General features: G+C 39.1%; 1 protein-coding gene across 2 annotated transcripts; it reads right to left on the reverse strand.

Moving 5' to 3' along the window:
- Positions 1-75: 75 nt before the first annotated feature.
- Positions 76-19631, reverse strand: nfrkb (nuclear factor related to kappaB binding protein). 2 transcript variants are annotated; one of them, XM_056237065.1, is made up of 26 exons: positions 19528-19631; positions 18886-19046; positions 18572-18773; positions 18355-18482; positions 17410-17581; positions 17213-17317; positions 17069-17142; positions 13826-13910; positions 13561-13735; positions 13350-13461; positions 12287-12413; positions 12091-12168; positions 11236-11315; positions 11109-11155; positions 10916-10976; positions 10613-10787; positions 7359-7465; positions 7152-7275; positions 6309-6388; positions 5957-6171; positions 5028-5304; positions 4705-4914; positions 2705-3472; positions 1329-1435; positions 1056-1191; positions 76-959 (listed from the first exon to the last, which is right to left on the reverse strand). In XM_056237065.1, exons 2-26 carry the CDS (start codon positions 19009-19011, stop codon positions 834-836), a joined length of 3897 nt encoding a protein of 1298 aa, XP_056093040.1. In that variant the 5' UTR covers positions 19012-19046; positions 19528-19631; the 3' UTR covers positions 76-833. The 2 variants fall into 2 exon arrangements, with proteins under 2 accessions (XP_056093040.1, XP_056093041.1); XM_056237066.1 differs by having other exon boundaries at positions 18886-19023; positions 19528-19602.
- Between the last annotated feature and the right edge of the window lie 223 nt (positions 19632-19854).

Here is a 19854-nt window from a genome sequence, read left to right on the forward strand (position 1 = left end):
GTTATCACAGGTGTCAGAAGCACTTGGCAGGATTTGACAAACCAGAGGAAAACCAGATCATGATATTCTTTTAGAATATCAAACGCATGTATGAATGACATTCACTTCTAAATACCTATAATAGATGTATGCGCATTAAAATGTATTATAATGAAATTCAAATGAGGAATATACAAGCATATAATTGTGTCACTTACACTGCATGGTCAGCTTGATTCATGTTACTTGCCACATCATGGAAATGAAGTGGTAAAAAGCAGGCAAATTATTTGTTTTACATATACACAATTCAAGTTCAAGGTCAGTCCCTAGACTGCAGTAAACAACGGCATCTGGTGTGAAGGTATGAAATGAAGGTACCAGCTGTTTAGGTTTGATTTGTGTAGCACAATCATTTATTTATTACAATACAAACAGTGGCTACTGAATATCAACAGTACTTGTTAAATTACATTTCATTAGGAGAACTTAAGATATAAAAAGCACAAATAAACAAAGTTGCCTCTGTGTAGATGTCAACATCATCTAGAGAAAGGCCATTCACTTTAACCAAGTTCAGACTGATACAAGCCATGCGCAATTGCTTCCCGGTTCACACCGATATTATATCAGCATCCAAATCATACCTCCTTTTCAACCTGCAAAAATCTAAAAAAAAATGACAGAAAAAGCTGAGTCAGGACAAGAGCAGTCCTTAGAATCTGACACCGCTTTGCCCATCCGCAACTTTCATGGGAAAGTTGAGCAGAACTTTGTGCACATGCTCTTTTTGTTTCGAGGTCTATGAATCTTTATGATGTTTTCTCTCAGAGGCTAGAGCTGTGGTATATGTCTCATTGAGGGTCTGGGTTTGTTTTTGGCGAGGGTGCAGTAGAGACCACCACCGTTGACACTGTGGATTTCGGAGAGCTGGCGGCTGTGCGCTGTAGCTGCTGAGCCGGTACGGTCTGGATTCGAACCTTGGGTAAAGAAACATACTCGGTTACAGTTAACAGACATGTATGGTTTGGCTTGTAAGACCAGTTTCAGTTTGTTTGGGAGTCAGATGAGTCAACCTGTGTGGCCTGTCCCTGCTGCTGTAGCTGCTGCAGTTGTTGAGCAGTCACAAAGCTGACTGGCTTGTTCCCGGCAATCAACTTGGTGCCTGCTGGCATGGTAGTCAAGATAATGTTCCTCCCCAGATTGCTGATACTAAAACAGAAGAAAATCAAGATTTCAAATGATTGGGACCTTAAAAACCTGATGGGGAACTACTGGTAGTTCCGTATCAGTTTGTCCAGCCTGTTTGTTTACTATAGCAATATTAGATGATGAAACGGAATGCTCACTTGGTGCTTATGTTCCCTTTAAGTATGGGGGTAGTGACCACACTCTTATTTTTCAAAGGTTGGCTGAGGACAGACAGAGGCACCGTGATCCTCGTGGGAAGCTTCCCCTGAAAAGAGCAAAGATTAGAGTTTCCAACGTCATCATAACAGGCAATTATGCATAACAAACAGTGGCTCTGCTCCAAAGCCCTGTCTACTGCATTGATAGGAAGCATCCTAACTGCAATGAACCCCTAGACTTGCAACACTAATGATGTGCTACTCTAATAAGCCTTACATATTTGTACCCTTTATTAGATGTAACTAGCCTGGGTTTCCCCATGCTGCCTTTGCGCAGCGCGACTTTATTCACGCTGCTAGGCAGCCTGGATTCCATGGACCAGATGTTCGCCTCAGCGAGGGGACCAATCACAGAACGGGGAGGGAGCACCAAGACGATGACGACGTCTATGCGACACACCAAAGCGGTTTGTTTATACCTATGGATCAAACATGGCAGCAGACGCGAAGTTACCTTTCGATCCAGCCTTAGATATTGTTCTCTGAATCTCTGACCCATCGACTTCTTCCTCGTATAATTTCTGTCGCTCTACATACGTCATCTGGTATAATTGAAACGATTGGCTATGAGCTACGTACAGGCGCATTTGATAGACATTCGTAGCACCCAATAAACGGCTCTGGGCATTCGTAAACCATGCCTCAAATACGAAAAAAAATGAGCATGTGGTTCCCAGACGTTAGCCAGGCTAAGATGAAACAGTTTTTTTATTAATACTTTTCAGGATCAATTCAATTAAGTATATTTATAATCAACATTTTTTTTTTTTTACATCTTGGATTTTTATCCACTAAGCTTGTCGCAATGCATTATGGGATTGCATTTTCTACAAAAGGAAAGGATACAAGCAATTTGGTCAAAAAACCTTATACTAGACAGCTTTTACATCAAGAATGCACCAATGATGCTGTAAGTAGGTTCTAGGTTTTGGTTTAGAATGCAATGCACACTACTGTTCAAAAGTTTGTGGTCTGTAGTTTAGTTTAGCGATTACAATTACATCATTACGCCAGTAGGTGGCGACAAGTGACATTAAACATTTATATTTGTCATTGAATTATTCATTCAAGAAATTTGTTCAAAAACGCGGATTCATCCAGTAATGAAACAAGTCAAGTCCTTATGTGTGAATCATTGAATCATTCATTCAACCCGATTTTAAAAATAAATTCAAATGAATCAAGTATTTTTTAAATAGACTGCAGCAATTAACATTTTGTCAGAATCCCTAGTAAGTTACATGTTATTTTGTTTAGTTATCACTGGTTTTGAAAGGTGCTGATGAACAGAATATCGTACTAAAAGATAAACTTACAGCTTGTGTGGCTACTACGGTAGCACTAACTGGCACCTGTCTGACTGTGGCCGCAGCAGTGCCCAGAGAAAGCGTAGAGCCTGTGGTTGCAGGGCCCAGTGTCACGCTTTTGGCCCCTCCCACTCCACTGGTGGCTATGGCAACAGTTGCTGCCCCTGATGATACCGTGACAGGCTTTGTACTTGTGGTGGTTGTGCTAATTGAGACAGTTTGACCGTGTTTCTGAGGAATCACACCAAGGTTTGGCACTATTCGAATAGTGGTTCCTGCTTTAGAGTCAGACGAGGTGACGGTTGAGAATGTACGGGCCTTGGGGTCAGTCATAGTGACGGCCAGGGCCGGCATGAGGCGGATGGCCGTGTCACAGGCGGCCTTCAGCTCAGGGTGAACTTTTACTAGGGTGGCGGTGCCCGTGGTAGGCACTTTGGCAGCCAGGTTCTCAGTTGTTGTGGATGCAGTGGTGATCGAGGTAGGGGGTGAAGGCTGGGATGGAGACACATGTAGCGTGGCAGAGATGCTCTTGCTGCCTGAGCTTGTGGCACTGCTCAGCATTTCTGGGGTGAGTTTGACAGTGGCCATTGGAGATTTAGTAAGGGTGGCCATCATGTCCGGAGTGATGCGAAGTACCGTCTGACCTTTGGCGTCAGTCGTAATTGAGGAGGGGGGCAAGCGGAGCACATCCTTCCCCTGAATGCGTAGGTTAGTGGCGGTGAGAGGGATCCCGGCCCCACTCTGGGTCTTTACACCTAACTGCCCAGTGATCGCAACCTGGTTAAAACAAAAGTGAGAGAGATTTGACAGGGAAATAGAACAGACAATATACTCGGTTTGTCATACTGTGTTTTAATTAGGGATGCACTGATACATTCTAGCTAAATATAAATGATTTTTTTTATTTTTTTTTTATTTTTGTTATGGCCAATAACTGATAAATGGCTAATATATATATTTTTAATTTGTATTGTTTTTCCATTATACAAGGAACATGTACAATGACCAAGATATATTTCTACAATAAAATAAAAACATTAAAATTATTTTGGTTACAAAATTGGTACCAAACATGTATTGGTATTTCCAGTTCCAGAAAAGCGAGGTTTTTTTTTGTTTTTTGTTTTTTAAGCAAGCAACCAATCCTGGAAATTAATAATATTGAAATCTGTATTATTTTTACTAAATCAAATTTAACATTTTAAATGCTGAGTGAATTCAAAGTAAATTTAGGCATCATAACATTATAATGTACAGTATAAAAAGTATATTTATTTTGAGATTGAAGTTATTAGTGTTTTTAATGATTAACTTTAAACATTAAAGGACAGCAAATGTAATCTAAATGTTAAAATAAGGGAAATTATGATGTAGATATCCAACATCTGATAAGATATATATATATATATAAAAAAAACATTTACAACGGCCAATAAACAATATACTGATATATTGTGCATCCTCAGTTTAGATAGATAGATACTTTATAAATCCTTCTCAGGAAATTAGATTTGTTACAATAGCAGCAACCACATTCAGTCCTCGCACATAGACAACATCAATCTATCTACAATCATAAAACAAAACTTTCACTAAAGCATTTTATACCCTATAATATATTAACTGAAACATGCTATATAACCTATAATGATAATACTAAAAACAAATAATACACAAACAAAATTAACTAAAGCATACAACCCCTATTTTAATAATATTAAGAACATAGGTAAAACAATATAAGAATAAATAAATTAATATAAATCAGACATCAGACTCAGTTATTAGTTATTGCACATTAAAGAGCCTAATAGCAGCAGGCAGACTTACGATGCCGTTCAGTTTTACATTTTGGTTGAATCTCCCTGCCACTGAATGTGCACTGTCGAAACACCTCTAGGGCATGTAATGGGTGTATATCATAGCGCATGATAATGTTTATTTGTCTCAACAATCTCACCTTATATTAGGTGTAAACAGAGTCTAATGCATTCTGAGTAGGTTTGTACCTGTTTGATGATATTCTGGCTGGTGACACCCTGCAATACAGCAGGCGATGTTGGTTTGTGTGCCGGGCTGGAGGGGGAACTCATCTGAGGTTTGGTTACTGTGACACCAGATGCAAGACCTGGAACAGTAAGATTGGCCTGACCCCGTGAAGCCTGCACCTGAATGGGACTTCCTGCAGACTGGTTTCTTAGTGGTAGAGTTACCACTGCCTGTTCAAAGAAAGACAAACAAGAATGTGACCCATGCATTTGACTGGACAGTGTTGGACCCATTGTCTTACACTGAACACACAAACATTATTGCTAGAGGTTCTGTAGTGCACCTGCGTGATGTTTTTTCCATGCGCCACAGTGACCGGCACCCTGATGTGGTGAGAGCTCTGGTGCACTAATGTGGCCGCCTGGCTTGCAGAGGACGTCGGAAGACCGGGCTGTGTAGTGACCACTCGCACCTGAGGCAGAGAGCCAGTGGCAGCCGAGTGTGCCACTACCCGAGTGGCAGGCTGCGCAGAGGCCTGCTGGGAAACCTGTGGACCTGGCTGACTCGCAGACAGCAACGTTCCTAACTGAGACATGGAGGGAGGAGACACCAACAGGACACTGCGGGGAAAAAAGTCAAATTGTGACTATGAAAGTCAAATGATAAAGAATATAGCATGTGATTGAGGATACAGCAGAATATCAGCCTTGTTTTGCATTAAGGTGCGATCACATTAGCAAAATTCCAGCCAAATTTCACAGGTAAAAAGGTAAAAAAAAAATTGTCAATAGTGAAGCAATGCATAAAGCATAGCTCACACAGAAGTCACTTTCAAGTACATTATATTTTTGGCCTTTTTGCCTTTATTCGATAGTTCAACTGAGGAGAAAAAGTGATAGGAGGAAAGAGATCGCGAGCCAGGACTCGAAATCAGTTCACCCGAACACTGCTGAGCCCCATGTTGGAGCAATGTTATGGTTTTGACAAAGTAGAAAAGTATTTTGTCCCTGTAAAATACAAACGTTAAAGTAACAGTTCAACCAAAACTGACAGTTCTGTCATTTCCTCACCGTCATGTTGTTCCAAACCTGAATGACTTCAACATTAAAGAAAAAATTCTAAGAATCTCAGTGGCATAAACATTCCTTGGAATTTTCTTCCACGGAAGAAAGTCAGTCTTACGGGTTCCGCAAAGACATACAGTGAAGATGAGTAAATTATGATTTTTTTGCTGAACTACACATAAAATAATTTTGTTTACCAACCACTGACCTGGGATTGGTTTTGACGGGTTCTGGGGCGCATACTTTGGTTAGAGTAGCTGCTGTGGGAGGGAGGGGCGATTTAGGGGTTCCAGGGGTGCTCTGTGTGGGGGTGGAAGGAGTTTGAGACAAGCTGGAGGATGCAATGGCTACTCCTTCACTGCCTAAGCTCTGGCCAGCCTCTGCAGCACCATTCTTACTGCCTGGCTCCTTACCACCTGCCTTCTACAGTACACACAAACATACACACAAAAACATAAACGTATGCAACAGCTTATGCAAATCAGCATGGACCATCATTGACGGTTTACATTTCAAATTACTGCGACAACAATGACATGAGTGAGTGTGGAAGCACTTACAGGTTTTGGTGCTGGTTTGGGCTTCTGCTGCAGAGCTTTCTTGGCTTTAGCAGCTGCGGCCTGGGCCTGGTGTATTCGCTCTGATTCAAGAAAGATGATTACAGTTAGTGTCTGAATCTGTTTATTATTTTTTCATTAAAGCCAGCATGCCAGCTTTTCACTCGTAAGCTTTATTTGCATAGTTATTTGTGAATCTAGAAAAGGTCTGGAAGCATCTGGTGTGCAGGGTTATATCTCTCTGCTGGGGACTGTTAAGAGAGAAATGGCCAACTCTATGACAACATTGTTGTTTGATGCAGTGTTCTTATTTGTAAACTAAAACAAATTATAAAAATTTTTTTGGTAATTGAACTAAGCTGAAATATAATCAAATATAAATATTAGATGCATTTTTTTTTTTACTTTATTTCAGTTAGCTGCCAAGGCAACATGTAAAAAACAACACATTTTTAAGTTTATGTTTTTAAGTAAATAAATAAAATTAATAATAAAATAAAAACTAATAAAAATGACAAAAGCACATTTACTACAACAAAAATAAAATACAAACTGAAAATATAAATATAAAAGGTCATTTTAAATATAAAAAAACAATAGTATATTATTAATACTGATATTACACTGTTTTGGTTTTATCTGAATTTGCAGGTTCATATTTGCAAATAGCAGAATATGGAAACCTGACACGGCCTGCTATTCTCTGAGTACTAAACCTGTTCTACTTGTCTGCCATTCATAAGTACATAAACACATACTGTACCACATTTTGCCTGTGGCAATGAAACCTTTTGACTTTTTTATGTAATGCACATGCATCACTGCAGGGGTCACAGGGTTGCTTACCAAACTCCTCCTGGCTCCGGTCCCTGTGGAGGTAGATCCACAGCTTGCGGCCGATGTCGTATTTCACACAAGGGTCTTTCTCATAGTGCAGGCGGTCGAGGGCACCACTCACCACAGTGTTCACCTAAAAATGGACAAAATGTGTGAGTGTAACAGTGACTAATGTGTTATAACGATAAATACGACAGCATGAAACACGTGTCTGACCTGAGCACTGGTGACATCGGGGGCTAGGAACTGGGAGTCCTTCAGTAACTCACAAATCTCAGCTCTGGTACCTTCTCCGTTAGGAAGCCTGGCAGCAGCATCTCTCACTGTGTTGATGAAAACAGGAAACATTTTCTTCGTTTGACCTCAATTGAAAACTGATATTGCTTTCTGAGAATAATTAAGGGAATAGGAATAGTCACCTTCATGCCATTTCAAACCTATTTAAAATTATATCTAGTACTGACTGAATGAAAGAATCTCAAATGAGCTTGAAATTATCCAAATTCTGTTTTTGGGTGAACTGCAGTGGCGATTCTAGGGGGAGGGGGGCAGTGCCCCTGTGACAACAAGCTTGGACCCCCTTGTGGCCCCCCTAAATGTGGAGTGTGAAATAATTTTTTACAGTGTGTGTCACGCATTGAGCGTGACAGTCACTCATTTCGGTCTTTTGTCACGCACTCCCGCCACACATTGTATTTCTCACGCGGAAAAACTATTTACAGTGGGGGAAATAAGTATTTGACCCCTTGCTGATTTTGCAGGTTTGCCCACTTACAAAGAATGCAACGATCTATAATTTTAATCATATGTACATTCTAACAGTGAAAGACAGAATCCCAAAGAAAATTCCAGAAAATCACATCATATGAATTTATAAAAATTGATAACCATCTGATGAGGAAAAACAAGTATATGACCCCCTACCAAACAGCAAGTATTCTGGCTCCTACAAGCCAGTTAGTCTTTCTTTAAGACACAGCCCCAATCCCAACCAATTATCTACATCAAATACACCTGCCTCACCTCGTTACCTGTATAAAAGACACCTGTCAACACCCAAACAACCAGCATCCAACATCACCACCATGGGCAAGACCAAAGAGCTTTCTACGGACATCAGGGACAAGATTGTTGATCTGCATAAGGCTGGGATGGGCTACAAGAGAATCGGAAAGCAACTTGGAGAGAAAAGATCAACTGTCGGTGCAGTTATCAGGAAATGGAAGAAGCACCACACCACCGCCAACCTCCCCGGTCTGGGCCTCCACACAAGATCTCGCCTCGTGGGGTGTCCCTGATCATGCGAACGGTGAGAAATCATCCCAAAACCACAAGGGGGGAACTGATGAATCAACTGAAGGCAGCTGGGACCACAGTTACAAAAGAAACGGTTGGTAACACACTATGCCGTCATGGATTGAAATCCTGCAGCGCACGCAAGGTCCCCCTGCTCAAGAAGAAACATGTACAGGCCCGCATGAAGTTCGCCATTCACCACCTGGACGACTCAGAAGAGGCCTGGAAGAAGGTGATGTGGTCAGATGAGACCAAAATAGAACTTTTTGGCCTCAACTCAACTCGTCGTGTTTGGAGGGCAAAGAACACCGAGTACAACCCAAAGAACACCATCCCCACCGTCAAGCATGGTGGTGGCAACATCATGCTTTGGGGGTGCTTTTCAGCCAAGGGGACGGGACAACTCCATCGTATTGAGGGGAGGATGGACGGGGCCATGTATCGTGGAATTCTGGACCAACATCTCCTTCCCTCAGTGAGAGAGCTGAAGATGGGTCGAGGATGGGTGTTTCAGCACGACAACGACCCTAAGCACACCGCCAAAGCAACAAAAGAGTGGCTGAAGAAGAAGCACATCAAGGTTCTGGAGTGGCCTAGCCAGTCTCCAGACCTGAATCCAATTGAAAATCTTTGGAGGGAGCTTAAAATTCGAGTTGCCAGGCGACAACCTCGGAACCTGAAAGATTTGGAGGCTGTCTGCAGGGAGGAGTGGGACAACATCCCTGCCGAAATGTGCACAAACCTTGTCACCAACTATAAAAAGCGTTTGACATCTGTGCTGGCCAATAAGGGCTTTTCTACAAAATATTAACATGCTGTTTGTCCAGGGGGTCAAATACTTGTTTTTCCTCATCAGATGGTTATCAATTTTTATAAATTCATATGATGTGATTTTCTGGAATTTTCTTTGGGATTCTGTCTTTCACTGTTAGAATGTACATATGATTAAAATTATAGATCGTTGCATTCTTTGTAAGTGGGCAAACCTGCAAAATCAGCAAGGGGTCAAATACTTATTTCCCCCACTGTATAATATATTTAATATGCCGCAATTTCTCTGGCCGCGCCGCTCTCACTACCGGCGGGAATCAAGCGCGTCTCCCCTGGAGTTCTGCAGTCGACCCTGCCACTTATCAGCCAATCAAAAAAAGAAAGGTGCTACTCAATAGCCAATCAGAAAATAGCACTATCGTATCTGGGTAAGATTTAACGCAACAACCAATGAAAAAAAAAAACATATCCTGGAATTGTTCACGTGATTCTGCTACAACATCTTCCGAAAGTTTCGTTCACCCACAGATGAAACTAACCACTGGAGCTTCGAGCATCACTTTGAGCACAGAGTAAGTCATGATCTCCTGTTTTAATGTTACAACAAATTCACAACTTGTTTGACACAAACAATGACAACTTGACTGCTGTTAGAGAATGTTTCCCAGATAATTAGCATCAGTTTTTCATCATTGAGTGTCTGTAACTTAGCCAAAAGTTTTACAGCCTGTTCACTGACAACACCTGCTCAGAACAAGTAGTCTAGGTCTAGTCATATTTTCGTTATCACACGATGACTGACATATTGTCACATTATAAACATCTCTCTCTCTCTCCAAATAGGCTTAATAATTTTATTAGCACTAAATTAAAGAGTATTGCATAGTCGATGTTATAGGTCACTTTTAAAATCATGTCATATTTTATATCCTGGCCATGGATGCATTAATCATTGCATCTGTCTTTCAAAGATGTCAGGTAAAAAGCAATTATGCATCCTCTCATTCACCCTGAGAGGAAAGCCCCCTAAAAAGGCCAGTTTAGAGGATAATTTGCTGATCTTTTTGCAAAAAAACCCCCACAAAAATCGTAGAATACAGTTAATGTGACTGATGCTGAATATGTAATGAAAATGTAAAAATATAATGGAAATGCAAATACATTGTTGGATGATTATAAACATGGTATTTTGACTGTTTATGCCTGCAGTCCAGTTTAGAAAATGATATGACAACAATAAGGTCTAAATGTAACTGGCCCCAGCTTGCCCCCCCCAGTTGAAATGTTCTAGAACCGCCACTGGTGAACTGACACCAGAAATGGTGAAGAAAACCAGGCTCTCATTTACTAAACTATGTAACATCCCTAACAGAACTGCAAAAGAAAGAGCACCCAGTGGTTACCAAGAGATAGTATGGTGACATAGGCCGGTCGGTCGGAGCGCAGCAAAGAATGCTCTCGTGCTTTATTGAGCGACGTCTCCTTGTCAAAAACTCCCTTGACTGGTCCCACCACAGATTCAAAGCCATGCATTCGGTAAGTAAAGGCTTTATGTGGCTGATCATAACGTTGCTGCTCCTAATACACAAAAATATTTCAATGACAAAAGGAAAAATAACAGACTACATTCCATAAGCAGCGTAACAATGTAAAAATGATGCGTTGGCAGGACGCCTCCTCAGGGTAGGCGTGACCCAGGCACTAACCTGCTCTTGAAAAACATGCCTTTCCTCTCCTGTACTAGGCCTCACCACATAGTCAGTCCACCTAATAAAGAGAAAAAAACGCATGAAATGACAAGCATGTGTGCATCGGTCTCAACTAAAAAGACAAAGAAATTGTTGTTTGAATATGATGCTTATTTTAAGTAAACACACTGTAATCCACTGTCAAACTCACACTCTGGGTGTTGGAGGAGTGAGTTCTGCGCTTTCCTCACCCTCCTGCTGTAAAACAAACATAGAACCAGGAATCAGAGAGTGTGCCCTTACATCATCATGGAAAAGCATGAAAGCCGTTTAAGTACCTTGACAATCACATGATCCTTTGACTCCAGCCATAACTGGCACAGGGCACTTAGATCTTTGTCTCCATCTTGACTCGGACCTGCACAGATCAGTGTGAAGAAATGCACACAACTGGCGGCTTGACTGGAGGTCTTTACAAAACTAATATTCTAATATTTCTTTTTAAGAGAATTGTAGTATTCACTATCATTTAAAAGTTTGGAGGGCTCAGTAAGATTTGTTTTAAGCCATTATTACTTTTATTAAAGGGATAGTTCACCCAAAAATGAAAATGTTGTCATCAATTATTTACCCTCATGTTGTTCCAAACATGTATGAGTTTCTTTCTTCTGTAGAACACAAAAGAAGATATTTTGGAGAATGTTGGTAACCAGACAGTTGATGGAACCCATTGACTTCCATAGTATTTTTCTTTTCCTACTATGGAAGTCAATGGCTACCGTAAAGTAATAATGGCTTAAAACAAATCTTACTGAGCCCTCCAAACTTTTAAATGATAGTTTGGGTAAACGTTAAGCAACAAGCATAAAGCATCATTAATCAAAAAAAGTGTTGATTAAGTGTTGCAAAAAATCTATTTAAAAAAAATAGCTGTTTGCTTGAAATTTCTATTCATCAAAGAATCCTGAAAAAAATAATTTCCACAAAAATATTAAGCAGTTTCGACATTGATAATATTAAGAAATGTTTCTTGAGCACTGAATCAGCATTTTAAAACGATTTCTGAAGGATCATGTGACTTTTTTTTTACCTTACCAATCCTAACATTATATATAACCTTTAATAATTGAAGAGCCTATATTTGCATCCCCAAAAAATACACAAGTAGAGGAAAATGGGGGGGATCATCGTACATATCCATTTCCATTGCTGGGAGAGTTCCTTGAATTCCACAAAAGGTATGAAGCCAGTAGGCAGAACCATCACACCAGCTGGAAACAGAGATATGAAGCATAAACCCAAATATCAACATGCATCATTGAATGTATAAATCATGAATTAATAGCTGCATGAATTTTTCATAAAAAAAAAAAATAGATTCAGGCATACCTTTGCTCTCACCAGTGAGAAACTGTAGAGCAGGTACAACCAACTCTGACCAGCAGGGGGCCATGGAGAACCAGGGGTTGAGTGCGCTGGCCGGAGATGACTGCCACTGTTGGACTTTCTCCTCCAACTGAGAGCAACCATAAGAGGAAGACAGTGAAATACTATTAAACACCCTTCAGTTATTTCTGCCATCTCATGTTGCAGCAAAGATTGGAAACTCCTGCCTGCATGTATATTTCTCATGATCACAAGACCTTTTGACTTAAAGGAAAAATGCTGAAATTAGTTACGCAGACAAATGTAAATTATTCCTATGTGTTCCCTTATTTATAAACTATACTACAGTTGTAAAATCTAAAGATTTTTAAATGGATGAGATCGACGAGGTAGTTATGAACAAGAGGCCAAAAACTGTCCAACACACATGGAAAGTCCTTCAGTACTGTTTGAGAGGTTCCCAGGATGCACCTCATGTAGAAGATTGCGCATATCCAAGCCACGGTGGATGTAATATATAATATAGTTTTGATTTTTAATTGTTTCACTGCATATTTCCCATACCATATACACAACCCTTCAGAAGTTTGGGGACGGTAAGATGTTTTTATTGTTTTTGAAAGAAACCTCTTCACTTCACCAAGGCTGCATTCATTTGATTAAAATACAGTAAAACGGCAATATTGTGAAATATTATCATTAAAAAAAATTTATATTTTAATATATCTTAAAATATAATTTATTCCTGTTATTATAGCTGAATTTTTAGCAGTCATTACTCCAGTCTTCACTGTCACATGATCCTTCAGAAATCATTCTAATATATGCCTATATGTCTTCACTGTCATATCTGATCAATTTAATGAATCCTTGCTAAAAAAAATAGAAGTTTCTTCTTACTAAATATCATACTGCAAACTGCATATTTTTCCATACTACCATCTGTCACTAAACAGTTTTTAATGACTTTAATATTTAAAATGGGGAAAATTGTAATAATAAAGAATTAGTACATGTGTCTAAACTTTTGACCAATACTGTATGTATTTATAGGTGCTGTATGTACCGCAGAGGATGTTGCTAGACTTTCCAGTCTGAGGATGTCCTCAAGCAAATGAAAAAAGCTCATTGCTATCTCTTCCACTCTGTCAGGGCTTGTCTGGGACTCGTCTATGGGCCTTTGGTACAAACGAAACAGATTAGGTCCCAGATCAGCAAGGTATTTAAAATGCTGGTCGTTTTGGACAAAGTATTTTATGTACAGAACAAAGACTTACTCTTCTTTAACGGATTGTGTAGGAACTGTGGGGCTATCATTAAGGCCTGAGTTCATGGAAGCTGCCGACATCGGAACATCACAGACCTCCTCCGATTCCATTTTAATAGGGCGCATCTTTTTCTTCTTCCTCTCCTCCTTTATCTTCTTCTTAGGTAGGGCCAGGTCAAAGACGGCTACAGGCCAAAACAGACATAGATTCCCACCTGCTGCAATGATTCATGCATCTAATATTGAAGAGAATAAACTGAGCTTATTATTCTCACTTGTAACGGATCCTTTTCTGCCGATGTTTACTCGTGACATGATATCACCAAGATGGAGGTCGGAGATCATAAGGTCAGGGTGATCCTAAAAATGACATCAATAAATAAAATCATTACTCATATCAATCTTGTCTTCTAGTGCAATGGCTTTCAATCTTTTCGATGTCCCGGACCCATAATATATGATCATCCACCTCGTGCAGGTCGGAACCCCCATTCTAAAATTGAAAAGGCAGCTACAGCTATACATTTTCACGTATAAAGACCCAACTTATACTGTGAAAAATGTATGATATAAAATGTGGAAATTATTATATATGTAAAATCATTATTACATTTTTTTCCTACTCAGTATAGTGTTGTACTAATGTATAACTTGTTTATTCTTTTTTATTTTTTTTATTCATTTATGTAGTTAGTTAATTTAATCTCATTTTCATTATTTAAACTTTTTCGCAACGTAACTTTACATATGCTTGAAAAAAAGGTCATATAAAAGAATCCAGTCTTCTCTCACCATTTGAAAAAAAAAGAGCTTGATATACAGGGGTTAAAGCAAAAAAAAAAAATTTGACTGAAAATGTTTACTCGGCCAAACCCCATTCCACAGCCTGTCACACACACAGTTTAAGAGCAGTTTTTTTTCTTCTTCTTGTAATTAGGAGTATAGTGAGTACATGTTTTACCTTCACAAATTAAATACTCAAAGAACATTTGCATTTAAAGAAAGGCCATTTTGAACTGCGTTTCTATTATTTACACACTTTATGAAATTTTACAAGACTGGACTATTTGTGATGTAGTCATACAAATAATTAACCATTTGCATAACTTTAACACAAGTTTTTATTTCTCAAATAATAAAAGCCAACAGAGCTTTTGCCGAAAAGTGAGCTCGACCTCGTCTTGCTCGCCACATGAGCTAATGTCACAAACTATACATAATATAATATCTGTATTTAACCTAGCCATTATAAATAAATAATTATTAAATAATAATAACAAAAAAATAATATAATGTTATTTTTTTATTTTATCTAGGTTGATTATATGAAAAGTGAACAGCATGAGCAGGACTGTACGCAGGATTTTATAAATACCGAGGTCCTTGCTATAGTAATCCTGCTATGCACCGTGGGTACACCCCCCCCCCCCAACAGATTCTTAAAGTCCCCGTGAACCGGAAGTTGCAAATGACTTTTCTCCAGTGTTGTGACGTATTTCCAAGAGAAACGGAATACTAAATGAGGCAAAATAGTGGGCGTGGCTTTTTTTCCAACTAGCACCTGATTGGATCTAGAAAAGTTTGTGTTTCATTCAGAAATGGAGGCAGATCTTTATGCAACAAGCCTATGGTAACACTAATTGGAATTATAAATCTATTTTTATTTGCTATTACTGCTGCAACCTTAACCGTTATGATAGTAACCTGCATGTAATTCACTAACCCGTGAGTGCCACAACCAAAAATGCACCTCCTCGCCATCTCTCCTTTCACACGCTGTCAATGCTCGCAAACACACAGGCAGCCTGTCTACTGTCAGTTGGAGGGGCGTGGTTACGGACGTTAGGCAGACACCTAAACTGTCAAACCTACGTCATCAGGGAAGGTCCTCCAATGCAGAGGGGAGGGGAATTTTCAGATTTTGATTAAAGATTACGAAGCCAAAAAATGTTTTTGTGTGGATTGACTTGCATGGATGAATTGTTCACCACAAAACGATCAATTTAGGCAAACAAAGAAAGTATGGTCAATTTTGAATTCATGGGGACTTTAAACATGAGAATCAATTTAAATGCTACAATGAATGATCCACACTACAAAATGGAAATGCAGAATGTTTATGCTTATTGTTGACAAAACACAAATCACATATTCGAAACGGGAATGGCCTTAAATTAGAAATGATTCAAGGATTATTTTGCATAGATGTTGCATTACAATCAAATACCAATGCAATACTTCTGTGTCCAGAGGCAAATAAGCAAATTATATAAGCATCAAAGATTGGTTTCAGCAACTTGTTTTTGGACTAATCTGTTTCAATTGTTCACTCATGAAGACAGTCACTTGTCGCCACCTACTGGCTTAATGATGCAAGTTGCGCAAACACTCCCAATGCTGATACTGGTGAAATATAACATATTCAAGGACAAATACAAATATTAATATTTATACAATACTACTATTATGGCATTATAATTAATAGGTGCCTGTGTTGTTAAATTGAGCTTATATTTTCCAAAGAACATTTATATGTGTTAAATAGGAATACATTGTAATAATGTTAATCTCATGGGCACAGTATGCAATACCTGCTCTTCCTCTCTCATCTCCATCACATTCTCTATTTCATCTTCTCGCAGTCTCCTAATATTTAGCTGTGTATATCTTATCTTCCCAAAGCTGAGCTTTGATTGATACAGTCTTTGCAAACTGATTGTTTCTGTTACTCGTTTAATACTTTTATCGTAAACAGTTGTTTGGTTTAGCTACTTACATCTCGATTTTATATTTCCATTTATATTTAGACTTTTCCTTCCAAAATGTTTGTTTGTAGCGGCAAGAAAACGTATTTGTTGTCTACAACATAGAGTAACATCGTTAAATGTCACTCACAAACATTACTAGGCAACCAGTGGTGGGAACGCCCTCAAGCGAACTAACCGCCAGCCACTGGCGACCTGCAGCGACAAAGTCGCTGGTAGTGTGAACGCAGCTTTAGAGTGCAGAGAGGAATGTGCTTTTGCTCCACTCCAGGCTTTGATCACATCCCCCTCAGCAGGGTGAACACACCTCATCTTTCCTTGATTTAAGACCTATTCAAACTGAAATTAATATGTAAGCATATTTACGGCCTTAAAATTATGAGGACAGGCGGGAACCCTGCAATTGATGGAAATCCGTCGTAGACACGCTGCAATTAACGGAAATCCGCCGCAGCGACGGATAACTTTAATCCCTGAATATAAAAACCATGCTGTATCTTTAAATCGGCCCATTTAAAAATGATCCTTTATTGTAACTTAGCTGCAGAAATGGCTTGTTCTGCACTTTTGAAACTTGGTGACATCACAAGTTTCTTAGGTAAAGCAGGGGAAAGAAATTAACCGTTTACAGCCAGAGAGATGATGGAAAAGGTTACAATAAAATATTATAAGAAACAAAATATTACTAACATTATAACTGGACCTCAGAAGAGGGACAATAAAAACAATAAATGACCCCTTCAGGCAACTTACTGGCTGGCGTTTTCTTTTTTCTCTGTGTCTCTGCAGCATGGTTCTTAGTTCCTTCTCACCCAGCTCAGGCTTGTCTACATGGAAAATCAGCTTTAGTTTCTTATAACTTCATTTCTGGGGAGCTTTAAAACGGCTTTAACTGACCTCTGGTTTTCATGTCCTGAGTAGAAAGGCTGGGTAGGACCCTGAGAGAGACGGTTGCAGTTGGGGAGGAGGGCGACGGAGGAACAGGCAACCAAAAGGCTGTATCTGTTTACAGGAACATAAAACCATCATATTAAATCATCATTACATGAACACACAATGGTGCTGAAAAAGTTCACACACTGCATCACACCCACCATCTTCATCAGATGACACATTACTGTCCCCACACTCTGTTTTCACATCCTTCAGTATGTGAGCCACTCGACGTCTCACCCTCTGCTCCAGCATCTCCTTATGAGAAGGGACAGGGTACCGCCGTTTTACCGCAAGCTCGGGTCCACTACGGACAGCCAAATCCAGCAAATCCTACATTACAAGAGAAAAACACATTTGTACGTTGCATAGAGTTACAGCAGAGGTTGCACCAACCATTCGATTTCTTCCGCAACTACCTGTCAGGTCTGTGTCGACCAGTCGAGGATCACATGACTTCAGTTGTGCTAGTTTTCTATATGGTGCAAGTACAAATCTAGCATTGAACTTTCAAGAAACAGCAAGGATACTGCATTGTTTACACTACCGTTCAAAAGTTTGGGGTACTATTTTTCATTGTTTTAAAGAAAAAGTCTTTTGTGCTCACCAACGCTGCTTTTATTTGATCAAAAATACAGTAAAACAGCAATATTGTGAAATATTAATACAATTTAAAATAACTGTTTTATATATTAATATATTTTAAAATATAATTTATTCCTGTCATAGAAAAGGTGATTTATTAAGCAGTCATTACCCCGGTCTTCAGTGTCACATGATCCTTCAGAAATCATTCTAATATTCTGATTTGATGCTCAAGAAACATTTCAGACTAATAACAATGTTGAAAACAGTTGTGCTGCTTAATATACAGAGGAAAAACTTTCAAGCTAACAGCATGTATTTGAAATAGAAATCTTTTGTAACATTATAAATGTCTTTACTGTCACTTTTGATCAATTTAATGCATCCCTGTTAAATAAAAGTATTAATTTCCTTAAAAAAAAAAAAAAATCACTGACTTCAAACTTTTGAATGGCAGTGTATATGGTGAGATAAACATTGATCATGTAACAGACACTAAATTAGCTCTTCTGTGACTGTACCTTTCTGGAGACCAGGATCTGCTTGAGTAATTTGTGGTAGTACTGTTGAAGGGAGTAGATGTGCCTTTTTTTCTGTGGTTTGGCACAAAGTTGTCTGTACTTGACAACCTCTGGGTTAAAGTAACCATCTACGGAGAGATAAACAAACTAATATGCATGAAGTTTTATTTTATAAATAAAAATACTAGGATTGAAAATAAAAGGGAAGGAGGATAACCTCTGAAGAGCTTCTGGGCAATGTGCAAGGGGTTTCCGAAAAAGAAATTCTGGTCGTTGAAAAGGTCGCTGATGATGCTGTTCTGCTCGGAGTTGTTATTCTCGGAGAACTGAGGCAGGAGTTGACGAAGATGTGTCCGTTGAGCATCTGAGAGAACATCTGTCCATGTGCTCTCACTCATCACTGAAAAGAAAATCTCTGGCTGCTCTCACATAGACACACATGCCCACAAGATAAAGAGATGGTTACTCTCATGTTTTCAAAATTGCATGAAAATGGTGGAACTATCACTGAAACGTTGGCTGATAACTCACATCCTCCAGCAAATCTTCAGGAACCCGAACTCTACAGTTTCCCAACATGCACTCTTCCATCACACGACCATCCTGGTCCAATCCAGACTCCAGTGGGTCTGTTAACATGTGATCCAATGCATCCATCTTTACCTAGCCCTTCACAGCAGCAAAAACGGTATCTGCAGGTTTACAAAATGAGACATTATGAACAGTCTCAATACCTGCAAACTCTAAAGACATCTGAAATGCAATATTTTTTTGTATGTATTAATTAACTCACCATTTTATTTATTCTAATTAAATTTCTACATTTCACACGACTGTATTAACGTTATATACAATTTGTGGTAATAAGATAAATGACAACAAAATCATATTGATCACCCTGCACCCTGTCAAGGTACTTTACCATGTTAGCTTGTGTATTACAAAACTATAATTTCCCGTGAAGTTTTATTGACAGCTTGTACGATGTATCTATGACACATGTAAGTTAATCATTACACTATCTTGATGTTGCTAATTCTGCTAACGTTACTAGCTAATACAACAAGCTAATAGCCCTTGTCAGACTTTACATCTATTATGGTGTAATAAACAAAACGTATCGTTTTAATTGATCTATTTATGTATATCAGGGAAATTTTTAAGGCATCTTACCATGAGTGTTGGTGGAAATTAGGAATGTATATGTTAGCTTGCTCTTCACAAGGGCGGTAGGAATAATAACATTGGTGCACATTTCCGGTCTGTCGTCTAAACTTCCGTTCATCTGCTAAAGGTTTTTAAATATGAATTTTACAGTCTATGGGTGGAAAACACACACACACACGGAAAAAATCCACATATTCCTGCATAAATAAAAATATAAAAAATTAAATGTGCACACCAATATACACAATTAAATGTACACACCAATCGCTCGCGTGCGCGTGTGTGCAATGCGAAAATGTTAAAGGTAATGCAAAATTAAGATTTTTAATTTTT

The sequence above is a fragment of the Rhinichthys klamathensis genome, unplaced genomic scaffold, assembly GCF_029890125.1.
Source record: "Rhinichthys klamathensis goyatoka isolate OS25496 unplaced genomic scaffold, OSU_Roscu_1.1 h1tg000477l_1, whole genome shotgun sequence".
NCBI lineage: Eukaryota > Metazoa > Chordata > Actinopteri > Cypriniformes > Leuciscidae > Rhinichthys > Rhinichthys klamathensis.